At 51.8% G+C, this 17,189-nt stretch overlaps 1 protein-coding gene across 6 annotated transcripts in view; it reads right to left on the bottom strand.

Annotated features, from left to right (window-relative positions):
• The window catches only part of LOC119975199, a 109,853-nt gene that overhangs the window by 25,221 nt on the left and 67,443 nt on the right, over window positions 1-17,189 (bottom strand). For 5 of the 6 annotated variants that reach the window (XM_038814810.1, XM_038814811.1, XM_038814809.1 and 2 more), the window contains 2 exons: window positions 13,918-13,992; window positions 9,592-9,731 (listed from right to left, as the gene is read on the bottom strand). In XM_038814810.1, the coding sequence (XP_038670738.1) occupies window positions 9,592-9,731; window positions 13,918-13,992 (215 nt within the window). Of the gene's footprint in view, window positions 1-9,591; window positions 9,775-13,917; window positions 13,993-17,189 lie in introns of all 6 variants that reach the window. The other variant, XR_005462678.1, reaches the window with a different exon arrangement.

Here is a 17,189-nt window from a genome sequence, read left to right on the forward strand (position 1 = left end):
GAAATCTTTCTGAATTGACATAGGTTTCTAATATAGGTGTAATATCACACTATTTGGTGAGACCATTTTAGCTCTTGGCAAATCTTAGTTACTTCAGCTGCAAACCATGAGCTGGATTCTCCGTTTCAAAGACGAAGTGCTGCCACAAGAATTGAATAGCTGGAACTTTGCGCTCCTGCTAGGAGTGCTGACCAGGAGAAATTCAAGTCATAAAGTCATAGATGTTTACAACATGGAAACAGGCCCTTCGGCCCAGCTTGTCCATGCCATCCAGTTTCTATCACTAAGCTAGTCCCACTTGCCCGCATTTGGCCCATATCCCTCTATACCCACCCTGTCCATGTAATTGTCTAACTTTTTTAAAGGAACAAATTGTACCCGCCTCTACCACTGCCTCTGGCAGCTCGTTCCAGATGCTCACCACCCTCTGTGTGAAAAATCTCCCCTCTGGTCTCTTTTATATATCTCCCCTCTCACCTTAAACCTATGCCCTCTAGTTCTAGACTCCTCTACCTTTGGGAAAAGATGTTGACTCTCTACCTTATCTATGCCCCTCATTATTTTATAAACCTCTATAAGATCAGTCCTAAGCCTCCTACGCTCCAGGGAAAAAGTCCCAGCCTATCCGGCCTCTCCTTATAGCTCATACCATTAAGTCCTCGTAGCACCCTCGTAAATCTCTTCTGAACTCTTTCTAGTTTAACAATATCCTTCCTATAATAGGGTGACCAGAACTGAACACAGTATTCCAAGTGTGGTCTGACTAATGTCTTGTACAACTTCAACAAGGTATCCCAACTCCTGTATTCAGCATTCTGACCAATAAAACCTAACATCACCCTGTCCACCTGCGACTCCGCCTTCAAGGAGCTATGAACCAGTACCCCTAAATCTTCTGTAACTCTCCCCAACTCCCTACCATTAACTGAATAGATCCTGCCCTGATTTGATAAACCAAAATGCAGCACCTCACATTTATCCAAGTTAAACTCCATCTGCCATTCATCGGCCCAATTGGTCAAGATCCTGTTGCAATCTTATATAACCTTCTTCACTATTCATTATGCCACCAATCTATGCACCCCACTAGTTACATCTTGCCATCCAGAAAAAGACCCATTTAGCCCGCCTCTCTGTCTCCTGTCCGTCAGCCAGTCTTCTATCTAAGCTAATATGTTTCCAATACCCTCGAAACTGCGGGAAATAATGAGATTTCTTGGCATGAGTGGATTTTACCGTAAATTTGTGCCGAATTTTAGCAGCGTGGTTGCTCCACTGACGGACTTTCTGAGGCAGTGTGGCAAATTTTAGTGGGAGGCGGAGTGTCAACAGGCATGTGACGGCCTGAAGGCTGTGTTAACCACTGCGTCTGTGTTGGCCACCCCAAATTACACCAAACCATTCAAGGTAGCTATCGATAGGAGTGATGTGGGTGTAGGTGCTGTGCTCTTACAAGAAGACGATGAAGGAATAGAGCGACCTATTGGATATTTTTCCGAAATATTAAATGATCACAGAGGAAGTATTCAACAATTGAGAAGGAGACTTTGAACTTGATGCTGGCTTTGCAACATTTTACCGGCAATTCGTCTGAAACAATTATAGATACTGATCATAATCCATTGATGTTTTTGGAGAGATTCAGGAATTAAAATGCCAGGCTGTTTCGATGGAGTTTATTATTACAGCCATATAATTTAAAACGTATACCATGTGGCAGGACGAGAAAACGTGATAGCCAATGCTTTGTGATGAATGTGATGGAAGCAGGTTCGATGGAGGAAGACAAAGAACTAAAATGGACTGAATTATTATCAATGTTTGCCTGTTTTGATATTTGAAAATGTATGTATGTTTATTGTCAAGTGTTAGGAATGGGCAAGCGAAAGGGTGAAAAATGAAACCATTTTTAAAGTTGATGGTTTATTTTTTTTGGGGAGAGGAGTCATGGGAGTGACGCTTTTAAGAAAGGTTTTGTCTTATCACATGGCTGCAGTGATGTCATTTTATGGGTGGAGCTGAGCTGTGGCTGAGAGGTTTTGTTTTACTTTCGCTTTCAGTTTTGACTGCTGTGGACTCAGACAGAGAAAATAAGTGTTTTGACCTGTCTCTGTATTTCTATTTAAAATATCTGTTCCAGTAAAAAACCCATTGATTATAGCTACCTGCTATGGTAACTTAAAAAGATATAATTTGCTTTCCGGAAGGGTTTAAACCTGGTTGATCGGCACCAGCTCCTGCACATAGTTGGACTTCTCCAACTGCATCTACAGGTACTGGATGCTCGCCGACAATCCCTCATGCAGTCCCTGGCTCTGTGACTGCATCTCCACAATCGATGGAATGGTCCTATCCAGAAGTCCAAAATGTCTCTGGACAGCAGCTAGTCCCTGGGGTCGGCCTGCCCGCCGACCTTCCGCCCTCTCGGGCCATCCTACCCCCACCTGCTGCACTGGAGCAGGTGTGTGGTGTGCACCAGATAGTGCCCCGGGAGCCTCTTCACTAAGGTGCCCAACCGAATGAGTGCCTCTGGGATGGTGGAGGGTGTTGGAGAGAGCTGTGATGGGAAATCAGTGTCCTGGGATATGGGCAGACAGCCCCTGTCCTTGTTAGTGTTGTCCTCATCACTGGTCGACACCTGGGATTCTGGATGTGGCTGGGGTCAGGGGACACCAGAAGCGCCCGCCCCATCACCAGCAGCTCCTCCAAGACACAAAACAAAAAGCATAATTGCATTGAGAACCAGGAGGGAGTAGTGGTGGTGGAGGTGTGTTGGGGGTGTGAGGGTGGTCTGGGTGGTGAGGGTGGTGTGGGGACGGTGTGGGAGTGAGGGTGGTGTGTTGGGGGGGGGGGGGGGGGGGGAGGGGTGGGCTGATGACACACATGCCATGGGGAACTGCAACCCAGCGGGGTCTCATTCCTCACCCGATACCGACCTTCACCCCGGTGACTGCCCTTTCTTTGATGCGCCGACCATGTCCACTGCCCTCTCCTCTGCTCTGTTTCGGTAAGGGGCCTTAGGTCGGTGGTTATCAGCGGTCTTCTTCTGGGGGGGGCGGGGATTGGGAGAAGCAGAGAAAATGCACAGTGTGAGTCAGTCCGACGCATGCAACCAAGGGGATGGGTAGCTAATGGCCAGGGTACCATTCCATGGCGGCTGATATGGGTGCCGGCATGTGGTGCAGGGTGGTGGTTCGATCACCCTCTGGGTGGCGGAGGGGGGGAGTTAGGGTTACGGGTGTGTGAGATGGGGGTTGGTGCTAGGGGCACAGTGCTGCTACTCACCCTGGCCCCCTGAGGAGATTGTGCAGTTTTTTCCAGCACTGCTGACCCGTATGGACGGTGTTGCCCACGGCGCTGACCGCCTCTGCCATCTGCGTCCAGTCCCGGCGAACGGCAGTGGATGGCAGCCCCTCCTCCACGACATCCAGCAGGGTCTCCAGTTCTGAATCGTGAACCTTGGGGCCGTGCGTCTTGCAGCCATCTTGTTGGCTCGGATGGTGTTTGGGGAGTGAAATGTGTCTATGTGGCTGCAGCTTTAGAACAGTACAGCACAGAACAGGCCCTTCGGCCCTCAATGTTGTACCGAGCAATGATCACCCTACTCAAACCCACGTATCCACCCTATACCCGTAACCCAAACAACCCCCCCTTAACCTTACTTTTTAGGACACTACGGGCAATTTAGCATGGCCAATCCACCTAACCCGCACATCTTTGGACTGTGGGAGGAAACCGGAGCACCCGGAGGAAACCCACGCACACACGGGGAGGACGTGCAGACTCCGCACAGACAGTGACCCAGCCGGGAATCGAACCTGGGACCCTGGAGCTGTGAAGCATTTATGCTAACCACCATGCTACCGTGCTCCCCACTTGTCAGCTTCCTGAGTGTCAATCGCGAATCTGGCAAATCCCGCACCGCTTCTCATTGGAATCAATTGTGTTCCACATGGTGCCGGTGCTAGCCCCTTGTGGTGAAAGTAATATAGATGTATATATGTTAATTCACACTGTCTTTGTAAGCGCAGTAGCGCTATCCTACCACTAGGGGGAGTAGCGCTGGGAGCACTCAGGAACCTGTACTGGGCTCCACCCTTGGCTCCGCCCATAACTCCTCCCCCTAGTGCAGCTGTATAAATACCCGTGTACAGAGTCAGCCTGAGTTCACTACGAGTTCATCGACAGGTAACAGGCTGGCTCTGAAGTAAGTCGATTATAGCCTAGATTCACATCGGAAACACGTGTCTGGTGAATTTATTTAATCGACTTAAGAACAGTAAAGATCGATTATGGAATCGGCCCTCAAGCCTGGAACTCAACACGCAGGATGCAGAGGCTAAAGAAATCTTCTCCAACTGGATCCGGTGCTTCAAGGCCTACCTGGCCGAAGCGAGCACAGCCGAAACTACAGAGGATCAGAAGCTAAGTCTACTGCATGCGAGGGTGAGCCACAGAATCTCTACGCAACTAAACTCGGCCAGTTCATATACTGCAGCGCTAGCAGTTCTCGAAAAAATGTATGTAAGGCCCACTAATGAAGTTTACGCTTGCCATGTATTTACGACTCGCCGTCAGCGGCCTACGGAATCACTCGCCGAATTCCTAACAGAACTTAATAATTTGCCCAATGACTGTAATTACCAAGTGGTTACCGCGGCTGAACACAGGGAATTGGTGGTACGCGATGTTTTTGTAGCGGGCCTCAGGTCTAACTATGTGCGCCAACGACTGCTGGAAAAGGGGGCCCAGGACTTAGAAACGACTGTGGAAGCTGCTATCACGATGGAGGTCTCCTTCCGCAGCCTTAACTCGTTCCCCGCGGACCCCGCAACCCAATCATGGGCCCACGACCAGCGACTCCCCCAGGCCTGTGCTACGCGGCCGCCCAGCCACCATGCTGCCCCAGCCAGCCACTATGCAGCCCCAGCCAGCCACTATGCTGCTCCAGCCTGCCATTTCTGCGGCAAGAATCAGCACCCGCGGCAGCACTGCCCGGCCCGCAACGCGACCTGCAGCAGCTGCGGGCGAAAAGGGCATTACGCAAGAGTGTGCCTTGCAAAAAGGGCCCCAGCTTCCAACTCCCCAGCGACTCGCAGTAATCGCTCCCCTCACTCGCAGCCCCGCGGGGCCCGAAACGCTGCGGCCTATGCCCCGACTCCGCCCCCTCCAGCCACGTGCGATCCATGGGGACGGCCATCTTCGAAAACCTCCACCACGCGGCCGGCCACGTGCGACTCATGGGGGCCGCCATCTTGGACGCCATCTTCCTCGCCGCCCGCCACGTGCGACTCATGGGGGCCGCCATCTTGGACGCCATCTTCCTTGCCGCCCGCCACGTGCGATCCACGGGCCCAATCGGCATCTCCGCGCTCGGACAACTCAGTGGAGGAATTCGAATTAGACTATGAACTCAGAGGGCAGTCATCACGGAGCCACTCCAGCACAGCTGATCGAGCCGCCGACTACCCGCAACTCAGCGCGGTCACCCTGGACCAATCATGACCAAAGAATCTACGAAACTCGATGGCAGAGGTCCATATCAACGGGTACAAAACGCCATGCCTCTTCGACTCCGGGAGCACGGAGAGCTTTATACATCCAGACCTGGTAAGACGCTGTTCGCTCCCTGATTTCCCCGCGCAGCAAACTATCGCGCTCGCTTCAGGCTCCCACTCGGTCCAGATCCAGGGGCGCACCGCCGCGACACTCACAATCCGAGGCGCTAGTTACTCGAAATTCAAACTCTACGTTTTGCCCGAACTCTGCGCGCCACTCTTATTAGGCCTAGACTTCCAATGCAACCTCAAGAGCCTCACCTTCAGCTTCGGAGGGCCCCTGCCCCCACTCACGATCTGCAGCCTCACTACGCTGCGAATCACCCCCCTCCTCTCTTTGCCAATCTCACTAAGGACTGTAAACCCGTAGCCACTCGTAGCAGGCGGTATAGCCTGCAGGATAGGGTATTTGTCAGAACAGAGGTCCAAAGGCTACTCAGTGAGGGGGTTATAGAGGCCAGCAATAGTCCCTGGAGAGCTCAGGTGGTGGTCGTTAAGACCGGGGGAAAATTCCGCATGGTTGTCGACTATAGTCAGACTATAAATAGATTTACGCTCCTCGACGCGTATCCCCTCCCCAGGATTGCAGACATGGTAAACCAGATCGCCCAGTACCGGCTCTTTTCCACGGTGGATCTGAAGTCTGCATACCACCAGCTCCCAATCCGCCCGGAGGACCGCCACTACATGGCATTCGAGGCCGATGGCCGCCTCCTCCATTTCCTACGGGTCCTTTTCGGCGTCACTAATGGGGTCTCGGTGTTCAAACGAGCAATGGACCGAATGGTGGATCAGTACGGGCTGCGGGCCACGTTCCCGTACTTGGACAATGTCACCATCTGCGGCTATGACCAGCAGGACCACGACGCCAACCTCCACCGTTTTCTCCGGACGGCACAGAAACTGAACCTCACGTACAACAAGGAGAAATGCGTTTTCCGCACATCCAGACTAGCCATCCTCGGCTATGTCGTGGAAAACGGAGTCCTGGGCCCCGACCCGGACCGTATGAGGGAGTCTTAAAACTCCCTCCCCCTCATTGTCCCAAGGCCCTCAAACGGTGCTTGGGATTTTTTTCCTACTACGCCCAGTGGGTCCCTCAATATGCGGACAAAGCTCGCCCACTCTTTAGGACCACACGATTTCCCTTGTCAGCCGAGGCACACCAGACCTTCGACGGCATCAAGGAGGACATCGCCAAAGTGGCCATGTGGCTGGTGGATGAATCCACCCCATTCCAGGTAGAGAGCGACACCTCAGAGGTAGCTCTTGCAGCCAGGTAAAATCAGGCAGGGAGACCAGTTGCATTTTTCTCCCGTACCCTCTCTGCTTCAGAACTCCGACACTCTTCAGTCGAGAAAGAAGCACAAGCCATTGTGGAGGCTATCCGTCACTGGAGGCACTACCTCGCAGGTAGGAGGTTCACCCTCATCACCGACCAAAGATCGGTTGCCTTCATGTTCGACAACTCGCAAAGGGGCAAAATAAAAAACGATAAAATTCTGAGGTGGAGGATCGAACTCTCCACCTACAATTACGATATCAAATATCGACCCGGGAAGCTCAACGAGCCTCCGGATGCCCTATCCCGCGGGACATGCGCCAGCGCTCAGATCGACCGATTAAAAGTCATCCACAATGACCTCTGCCACCCAGGGGTCACCCGGCTCGCCCACTACATCAGGGCCTGAAACCTGCCTTTCTCCAACGAAGAGGTAAAAGCGGTCACCAGGGACTGCCCGATCTGTGCGGAGTGCAAACCGCACTTCTATAGACCAGACAGGGCCCACCTGGTCAAGGCTTCTAGGCCCTTTGAACGCCTCGCGATTGATTTCAAAGGGCCACTTCCCTCAACTAACAAGAACATTTACTTCTTAAACATCGTAGACGTGTTCTCCCGTTTCCCATTCGCTATCCCGTGCCCTGACATGACCTCCCACACAGTCATTAGGGCCCTGCATAGCATCTTCACCCTGTTTGGTTTCCCCAACTACGTACACAGCGACCGGGGTTCATCCTTCATGAGGGACGAGCTGCGTCAGTACCTGCTCGACAAGGGCATTGCCTCGAGCAGGACTACCAGCTACAACCCCAGGGGGAACGGGCAAGTGGAAAGGGAGAACGCGACGGTCTGGAAGGCTCAGAGTCTCCCAGTGGCAGGAGGTCCTCCCAGACGCGCTCCACGCTATTAAGTCCCTTTTGTGTACGGCGACCAACCAGACCCCTCATGAGAGGCTCTTCATTTTTCCCAAGGGCACTACCACGGGGGTCTCACTTCCGGCATGGCTGAGGACGCCGGGCCCCGTACTCCTGAGGAAACACGTCAGGGCGCACAAAACCGACCCCCTGGTTGAGAAGGTGCGCCTGCTCCACTCCAACCCCCAGTACGCATTCGTCGAGTTCCCTGACGGCCGTCAGGACACTGTATCCCTCCGGGACCTGGCACCCGCCGGATGTAATATAGATGTATATATGTTAATTCACACTGTCTTTGTAAGCGCAGTAGCGCTATTCTACCACTAGGGGGAGTAGCGCTGGGAACACTCAGGAACCTGTACTGGGCTCCGCCCACGACTCCTCCCCCTAGTGCAGCTGTATAAATACCCGTGTACAGAGTCAGCCTGAGTTCACTACGAGTTCATCGACAGGTAACAGGCTGGCTCTGAAGTACGTCGATTATAGCCTAGATTCACATCGGAAACACGTGTCTGGTGAATTGATGGTTCCATCAATTTAATCGACTTAAGAACAGTAAAGATCGATTATGGAATCGGCCCTCAAGCCTGGACGCCTGGAACTCAACCCGCAGGATGCAGTGCCCCCTCTACCGCCACAGAAGGACCTCTCACCCTACACCCCATGCTGCCGCCCCCTGGTGGTCCCGAGCGCACGAGCTCGCTCCACCAGTTCCGCACCCCCGCGCTGGCCAGCCCCCAGCGCCCCCAGTCGAACCAGGAGAGTATGAAGCTCGGATACAACCCTCCCTGGAGTCCCTCATCGTACCCCAGCACACTACACCCATCCAGCCACCGCAAGAGACTGCAACCCCGGTGCTACCCAGATCTCAGCGGACAATTCGACCGCCGGACAGACTGACTTTATAGACTAGACCACCACCCCCGCTGGACTTGATTTTTTTGCAGGGAGTGAATGTGGGGAATGTAATATAGATGTATATATGTTAATTCACACTGTCTTTGTAAGCGCAGTGGCGCTATCCTACCACTAGGGAGAATAGTGCTGAGAGCACTCAGGAACTTGTACTGGGCTCCACCCTTGGCTCCGCCCACGACTCCTCCCCCTAGTGCAGCTGTATAAATACCCGTGTCCAAAGTCAGCCTGATTTCACTACGAGTTCATCGACAGATAACAGGCTGGCTCTGAAGTAAGTTGATTAAAGCCTAGATTCGCTTGAGAAACATGTGTCTGGTGAATTGATGGTTCCATCACCCCTCAACGGTCATTGAATCGGTCTTGGTGCACCGCCAGTTTTGTTATCATTTAAAAAAAAGTTAACTTAGAGTACCCAATTCATTTTTTTCCAATTAAGGGCAATTTAGCATGGTCAATCCACCTACCCTCATGGACAGTGACCCAGAGCCGGAATCGAACCTGGGACCTCGGCGCCATGAGGCAGCAGCGCTAACCACTGCGCCACCGTGCTGCCCCCCAGTTTTGCTATCATAGAACTCCACGAATCCTGCGCCGGCGTCAACACAGTCTCAGGAACGGAGAATCCTGCCACAACTCTTTGATCGATAATAGGTTTAATTATGGAATGCAGCATTGCATATGTCTCTACTTACCACTCCCAGTGTCCCAGCAATCTCTATTTATAAATATTTTAGGTACTTAATTTGTGTTTCACCTGTGTATCTTAACAATATAACTAGCATACCATTAACATTAGTGTTTAAATCTGATACATTGTCCAATGTGTGAGGTGACATTTTGCACCTAATGCAATTCAGGCAGTAAAGTTCGGAAGATCACTGTGCAACAACTGGGTAGCAGAAGGGCAACTCTTACATACCGTTTTACAAATTTGTAGATGTTCTCGTAGCAAATGAATGAAGGCCATGCAGAATGCCGGAATACAGTTGTAAGAAGGTTGACCCAGGCCGATAATGTACTGATCCCAAATGTACAACACAGTTTCCATGGTCAGGTGACCTGCCAAAACAACAGGTTCTCTCAAGTTCCTGATCTGCAAATACTGGAACATTTTATTCATAAAATGGTTAATTAAAGGACAGTTTGTAATGGCCATTAAATGATGACAAGATCAATGCAAAAAAACAAAATTTGGCGATTGTTTCTAACTGAACATATTCATTCACGGAATGTGGGCATCACTGACTCGGCCAGCATTTATTGCACACCCAGAATTGCTCTTGAGGAAGTAATGGTAAGCAACCTTCTTGAACTGCCGCCGTCTCTGTGTCGTAGGAACCCACAAAGTGCTGTTAGGTGCCTCGTCTCCTTGGTGGCTGCCGACACCATCGAGGCCTTCTGTGCCCAGCGGGCATCAGGGGACTGGGGTGTGCTATCAACCCTTTAATAACATTTTGTTGTAATGTTTAAGTTTCCTTTGAATTTCTTCTCTGCGAGAATGGAGAATCCTGCTGCCGGCGGGCACACGCGCGCTGGAAAAGACGGCTGGCGAACCGAAGAATCAGGCCCTGCATTTTTTATTTATCTCATATGTTGTTCAATTAGTTTGTTTGGTTAATGAAAAAAAGCACAGTGTTGTTGGGACAAGAGTTCCATGATTTTCACCCAGTGACAGTAAAGCAACGGCAATATCATTTTCAGTCAGGATGGTATGTGTCTTGGAGGAGAACTTGCAGGACGTGATGTTCTGATGGCAGAGGTTGTGGATTTGTAAAGTTCTACTAAAGAAGCTTTGGTGAGTTGCTACAGTGCCTTGTAATGTTACACTCTGCTGCCACTGTGGTGGAGGGGATGCCAATCAAGCGGGCTGCTTTGTCCTGGATGGTGTTGAACGTCTTGAATGTTGTTGGAGCTGCACTCACCCAGGAAAGTGGAAAGAATTCCCCCACATGCCTCACTTGTACCTTTTCGAAGTGAATGGGCTTTGAGGAGTCCGGAGCTGAGTTATTAATTTCAGAATTCCCAGCCTCTGACCTACTCTTGCAGCCACAGTATTTATGTGGATGTATTTATACGGACGTATGAGGAGAGATTGAGTCGGTTAGGATTGTATTCGCTGGAGTTCAGAAGAATGAGGGGGGGATCTCGTAGAAACCTATAAAATTATAACAGGACTGGACAGGGTAGATGCAGGAAGGATGTTCCCAATGGTGGGTCACTGTCTGAGGTTTCAGGGTAAACCATTTCGGACAGAGATGAGGAGAAATGTCTTCACCCAGAAAGTGGTGAACCTGTGGAATTTGTTACCACAGGCAGTCGTCGAGCCAAAACATTGTATGTTTTCTCAGAGCCTCCGCGGCAAAATCGCAGCAGGGGCCGAGAATGGGCGTCAAATCCGAGATTGGGGCCAACACCGCTCCCACGATTCTCTGGTCCCCGGAGAATCGGCAGGAATCGCGCTTGCGCGGTCGACGCGGCGTCGGTCGGGGGCCATTGAAAGAGGCCCCCGTGGCGATTCACCGAGTGCAGCTGGCCGAGGTCCCGCGGGTGTGGTTCTCTCATGGTTCCACCCGGCAAGCAGTCGGCGTCGCAGCTGCGGACTCACTGGGGGGGGGGGGGGGGGGGGGGGGGGGGGGGGCTCCAGGACGGCCAAGCTACTAATTGGGGGCCACCGATCCGCGGGCACGCGCAATCTGGGGGAGGCCTATTTTTCCGGTGCCGGTCCGCGGTGTGGGTCGGCCATGTCGCGCGGGGCGGCCGACACAGGTCGCTGCCGTGAGAATGCGCGGACCCCCGACCGGAAGTGCAGGGCCCCGTATCGGCAGCCGGAGCTGCGAGGAGCACTCCGGGGCCCTGCTAGCCCCTTGCAGATCAGAGAATCACCCTAGACTTTCTCCAGGTAAGTCCAGAGTGATTCGCGCATGTTTTGTCACAGGGGATCAAAGGATTTGGGGTAAGGCGGGATTAGGCTATTGAGTTGGAGGATCAGCCATGATCATAATGAATGGTGGAGTGGGCTCGAAGGGCCAAATGGTCTCCTCGTGCTCGTATTTTCTATGTTTCTATGTTCAGTTTCCAGTCAATTGTAACGTCTAGGATGTTGCTAATGGGGGATTCAGTGATGGTGTTGAAAGTTAGTCTCAGTAATAGTGGCCATGACAACCACCACTAATTGTCATTAAAACCCATCTTCTTCATGGGCTGGAATTCTTTGTTTGGGAGACTATGTTTTCCTGCCTTTGATTTGCACTCATGCCAGGAGGGCAAATGCAGAGGCGATTCACTATTTATGCATGGTGGGGATTGCAAAGGATTCCGTCGTGAATCTTGCTATCGGGTCGCCACTTTGGGCGGGGGCTCCATAGCGAGATCTGGTAGCCGGTCTCCCTCCCGTAACGCAGTTCCGCATCACCACCCCTCCCCCCACCATCACAGGAATTTATGGGTCACACCTGCCCCCACAGGACGAGGATACCCGATGCCTCCATAAAAGAGACCCCCACCAGAAACAACCCCAGAAGAGAGATCCCACCAGGAACCCCCACAAGAACACACCGATAAGAGACCCTCATCAGACATGACCCAATAAGAGAGACCCCCATCAGACAACCTCCATAAGTGAGACCTCCACCAGGAATTTCCCAATAAGGGAGACCCCCAAGCGAGGGACACCCATTAGAGCAGGGGTGGGCAAACTACGGCCTGCGGGCCGCATGCGGCCCGCCAAAGGTATTTCTGCGGCCCTCCAAGTCATTAAAAAAAAAAAAATTAAAAATTTTTTTTTTTTTTTTTTTAAATTTTTTTTTAAGGTTAATGGGGGGGGGGGGGGGGGGCTGTTGGGTTACTTACTGGTATAGGGTGGATACGTTGACTTGAGTAGGATGATCATTGCTCGGCACACGTCAAGGGCCGAAGGGCCTGTTCTGTGCTGTACTATTCTATGTTCTATATGAGACGCCCAGAATCATAACCGGGTGAAGTAATTATTTTACTTAATATACTATGCGGCCCTTTGTGAATTGTGAATTTCTGAATGTGGCCCTTGCACGGAAAAGTTTGCCCACCCCTGCATTAGAGAGACCCCTATTAGAGAGACCCCTATTAGAGGGACCCCACTAGAAACCCCACCATGAGACAGATTCCCATTAAGAGAGACCCTCATCAGAGACCCTGCATAAGAGACACCCCCACCAGAACTTCCACCTCCCCTCACCCCCATTACAAAGCCCTCTGCCTGGAAGTCGCCCATAAGAGACCCCAGGCAGGGGTCTCTGTAATGGGGAGATTCCTGGTGGTGTCTTTCTTATGGGGGCGGGTCTCTGGCGGGCAGAGGTGGTAGGTGGTAGGGGGTCTTGTGGGGGTGAGGTGGGCAGGATTTGCATTGTGGGGTGAGGGGGTCCCTCCAACGGACTTTTGGGGCAACTCCCTAAAAGAGCTACCTCCCCTGGCCCACCCGTGAGGTCCACCGGGCCAGGGCCGCACTGGGAAATACCTGCACCCGTTTTCACCCAGGTGAATTCCAGCCCAGAGGACCGGAGATTCACGCAGGCTCGGGGACAAATGGATCAATTTGAGTTATTTGCATCCTCTTGCTGACGCAGAGCGTGAACCTCGATGCCCCCACCAATGGGGTGCCGGAGCATCAGAACTTGATTGACAGTTCCGTTCTTTGGACAACACTGTATTTTCAGTGGCAAGCGATGGCGAATCCAGCCCATGAATGACGTTTAGGGAAGGAAGTTCTTACCTGCTCTGGCCTAATATGACTCCAGACCCCAGACCCACAGCAATGTGGTTGACTCCAACTGCCCTCTGAAATGAAATGGTCTAGAAATACATTTCCATGGGGCAATTAGGGATGCACAACGAATGCTGGCCATTCCAGCGACGCCTACCCCCATGAAAAAATAAAGATTGTTGAATATCACTGCAGTCAGGCGCCCAGTGGAAGCAGGACTGTTGTAAACTGCAAGTCTTTTTACACAAAATGTAGCATGCAGAAAGGGATTTTCCGGCCCTTCCTACCAGCAGCATGTCTGGTCCCGCCGATGATGGCCCCCTCATGGCAGGTTCCTGGCAGCAGGGCGGACGAGCAATGCAAATTGAAGTAGACATTAACGGGAGTGGAAAATCCTGTCCTAGCCAATGATGAGCCACCTCTGCCACCAGATAACATGCTGCAGAGGGGCTGGAAAATATTGTCCGTTAAAACTGATAATACCATCACTCAGCCTGCTGGACTTACCGACAAAGAGAGTGTTGATCACTGGCTGGAGAATGCTACGCAGTCCTCTCAATAAGTCTTCCCGCAATTCGTTACCTAAACAAAAGCAAACAGAATTACTGTTCTCTGCCATCAAACCGTGCCTAATTTGCCTCTCTCCTCTCCTCTGCTAAATGTTACGATTCTTGCTGAGGTAGTTACGTAGATGACACTTATTCTTTTGTACCTTACCCAAATGTGTGAACCTAAGTGTCATGGCCCTAGATGCATATGTGACTGGGGCCCAGGAGGAGGATTCATCCCGCTGGAGGAGTACTGCCCCAATGCCAGACTGGCTTGCGTCAGTGGAGATCTTTGTCTCCTTGGCAGAGTCGAAAAACGCCAGTACCGGGGCCTTGGTGAGTTTTGCCCTGAGCTCACGCCACTCTCGCTCGTGAGCGGGGAGCCACTGGAAGTTGGTGTTTTTTTTAAACAAGATTGTGGAGAGCTGTGGTGTGAGATGCAAGGTTGGGGATAAACGTCCCAAAAAAGTTGACCATCCCTAGGAAGCGGAGGACCGCCTTCTTGTCCTCCGGTGTCTTCATAGCATTGATCGCCGACACCTTATGTGCATCTGGCTGCACACCGAACTGTAAAATATGGTCGCCGAGGAACTTTATTTCTGCTTGACCGAACGAGCATTTGGCTCTGTTGAGTCGGAGGCCATGCTCATGGATCCTCTGGAACACTCGCTTGAGGCAATCGATGTATTCCTGCAGAGTCGTGGACCAGACAATAATGTAATCGATGTACATTCGCACCCCCTCGATGCCCTCCATCATTTGCTCCATTATTCGGTGGAACACCAAAATCTGCGAGGCGGAGATGATGCCAAAGGGCATCCGGTTATAACAATAACGACCATTTAACAATAACGTGTTAAATGTGCACAGCTTTCGACTGGATGCGTCCAGTTGTATCTGCCAAAACCCCTTGGAGGCATCCAGCATTGTGAAAAACTTGGCGTGAGCCATTTCGCTGGTGAGCTCTTCGCGCTTAGGGATGGGGTAGTGTTCCCTCATAATGTTACGGTTCAAATCTTTGGGGTCGATACAGATCTGAAGTTCCCCTGACGGCTTTTTGACACAAACCATGGAGCTAACCCAGTCCGTGGGTTCCGTAACCTTAGAAATGACGCCCTGGTCCTGGAGGTCTTGCAGCTGCTGCTTGAGGCGGTTCTTAAGGGGTGCCGGCACCGACGCGGTGCATGAACCACAGGTGTGGCATTCGGTTTCAGAAGCATCTTGTATGTGTAGGGGAGTGTGCCCATATCCTCGAAGACGCTGTGGTATCGTGCTATTATGTCATTTAATTGGATTTGGAAGTTAGCATCTGGCGAGGCAGATGCCTCAGTGGGCGACATGGAGTGAACCCGCTGCACAAGATTCAGGATTTTGCAGGCCTGAGCACCAAGGAAGCTTTGTTGGACCCTACAATTTCGAAACGCAGGGTGGCTCTTGAAGAACGATGAGATACCAGAAGCTGGCATGAGCCACTGGCAACAATGGCATTGCCATTGTAGTTGAGAAGCTGGCAGGCCGATGGAAGAATGTTCGGCTTGACGTGGATGGTATCCAGGTCAGACTGCGAAATGCTGAAGCGCCGGTGTCCAGCGTGAAGCTTTTGCGAGATTTGTTGATCGTAAGGGTGGCACACCACTCGTCGTCCAGATCAATGCTCATCATTTGGAATGGTTTAGCCTTTTTTGCGGAAAGCATCGTATGCTTGGTGATGATACCCACCCGGAATGGGGATGTGAGATCCTCGGTGTTGGGATCTGGAAGCATGTCGGAGTCGGAGTCTGCAACGGGTTGCTGCACTGACCGGTTCCTGCACTGTTTCTGTGATCAATGTATGGTGGGCAGTTGAGCAGATCTGCACAGGGCTGCGTAGTGGCCAAGCTTGCCACACTGGAGACAGCGTCGAGATTTCGCGGGACATTGCCGCTTTAAGTGGGCGGAACCACAGTCGTTGCACGTCATGGTGCCGACGTCAGGACGCTCCGTGTGCCACCGCCCATGCGCGGTGCGGTCGAACGATGTGCGCAACTGCGCAGTTCGGTCCTCGTCCCTTGGTCGTTGCGCGCATGCGCAGGAGCCCGGGAAAAGCGCGCAAAATGGCTGCCCTCATCCAGACTCAGGCCCTGGAGCTGTTTTACGGCCTGCACCCGCTCCACATCGTGGGGGCCTTGCCGCGCCATCTCTGCCGTCTTGATATGGGAGTACCGGTTATTAGCGTGCTCATGTGGGACGCAGGTCTCGATGGCGATGGTGAGGGTGAGCTGCTTTACTTTAAGGAGCTGCTGGCGAAGGGGATCGGAGTGGACCCCGAAAACTATCTGGTCCCGGATCATGGAGTCGGAAGTGGAGCCGTAGTTGCAGGATTGCACGAGGATATGGAGATGGGTTAAGAAGGACTGAATAGGTGCATCCTTACCCTGAAGCCTCTGCTGGAACACATAGCGTTCAAAACTCTCGTTGACTTCGATGTCACAGTGGCTGACGAACTTCAGCAGGAATGTTTTGAACTTTGTCTTGTCCTCACCTTCAGCAAAGGTGAGGGAGTTAAAAATGTGGACAGCGAGGTCCCGGGCTGTAGAGAGGAAGAGAGCGATCTTCCTGGCATCCGATGCAGCTTCGAGGTCGGTGGCTTCAAGGTGCAGCTTAAACGTCTGCTTAAAAATCTTCCAGTTGGCACCGAGGTTGCCGGCGATGCGGAGCGGCGGGGGAGGGCGGACGCTGTACATGTTACCGGATGGCTGATCGCTGGTCAAAGGCAGACTATCTCAAGGTAGGTCGGTCAAACCCGAACATGACTCACTGGTACCATGATGTGTTGGGTAAGCTGGGTCTGCGAGGACTGCGTTTACCATAGCAGTGAGAGAGACAGGCTTCCAACAGTTGAAGAAATGCAACTCTATTTTATTGAACTCTTAACTATTAAACATACTTTAACTGTGGGTTGACACTATGCTGAGTTGACTGGAGACCTGAGGCTAACCTGACCAGACTATCTTACTATCACATGTTGTATGTTGGATGTTCTAGTAATTGCTCACAGGCTCTGACTGTCTCAGAGGCTGCATCCCAAGAGAGCGGAAAAACTAGTGCCCTCTGGCTTTATAGTGGCCGTGTCCTGTCTGGTGATTGGCTGCTGTTTTCTGTGTGTTCATTGGTCATCCTGTGTGTCAATCAATGTCTGTCTGGGCACCATCATGTACTTGTGTGTATATTATAACAAAGGTAACGGTTGTC

Source organism: Scyliorhinus canicula, chromosome 12, assembly GCF_902713615.1.
Source record: "Scyliorhinus canicula chromosome 12, sScyCan1.1, whole genome shotgun sequence".
Taxonomy (NCBI): domain Eukaryota; kingdom Metazoa; phylum Chordata; class Chondrichthyes; order Carcharhiniformes; family Scyliorhinidae; genus Scyliorhinus; species Scyliorhinus canicula.